Source organism: Merops nubicus, unplaced genomic scaffold (assembly GCF_000691845.1).
Source record: "Merops nubicus isolate BGI_N331 unplaced genomic scaffold, ASM69184v1 scaffold25754, whole genome shotgun sequence".
Taxonomy (NCBI): domain Eukaryota; kingdom Metazoa; phylum Chordata; class Aves; order Coraciiformes; family Meropidae; genus Merops; species Merops nubicus.
In genome coordinates, this window is record NW_008605286.1 from 2,803 (window position 1) to 3,114 (window position 312).

The following is a 312-nucleotide window of genomic DNA, read 5'->3' on the forward strand; positions in this document are numbered from 1 at the left end:
CAGCCCCAAACCCACCCTGCTGTGGGGACAGGCTCTGACACCACCACCCTCCGGCCCCACGGCCGCAGCCCCCATGCTCCCCCCCTCTCCTCCTGTGGGAGCTTTTCACCTCTTCAGCTCTGCCAGCTCCTTGGCCTTCATCTCTGCCAGCGCCAGCTCCACCTCCTCCTCTTCCTCTTTCGCCCCCTCATCAGCCACAGCCATCTTCTTCTCCTTCTCCTCCTCCTCTTTACCTTCCTCCTCTTCCCCGGAGCTCAGGCTGCCAAAAGGAAGGAGCTCAGACCATCTCCTCTGCTCCCTCCAGGCCCATCT

At 62.8% G+C, this 312-nt stretch overlaps 1 protein-coding gene across 1 annotated transcript in view; it reads right to left on the bottom strand.

Annotated features, from left to right (window-relative positions):
* Positions 1 to 312, bottom strand: part of FTSJ3 (FtsJ homolog 3 (E. coli)) — a gene marked incomplete at both ends in the record, with an annotated part of 6,333 nt that overhangs the window by 2,759 nt on the left and 3,262 nt on the right. Inside the window, one exon of the mRNA XM_008939299.1 lies at positions 110 to 310. Coding sequence (XP_008937547.1) covers positions 110 to 310 — 201 coding nt within the window. The remainder of the gene's footprint in view (positions 1 to 109; positions 311 to 312) is intronic.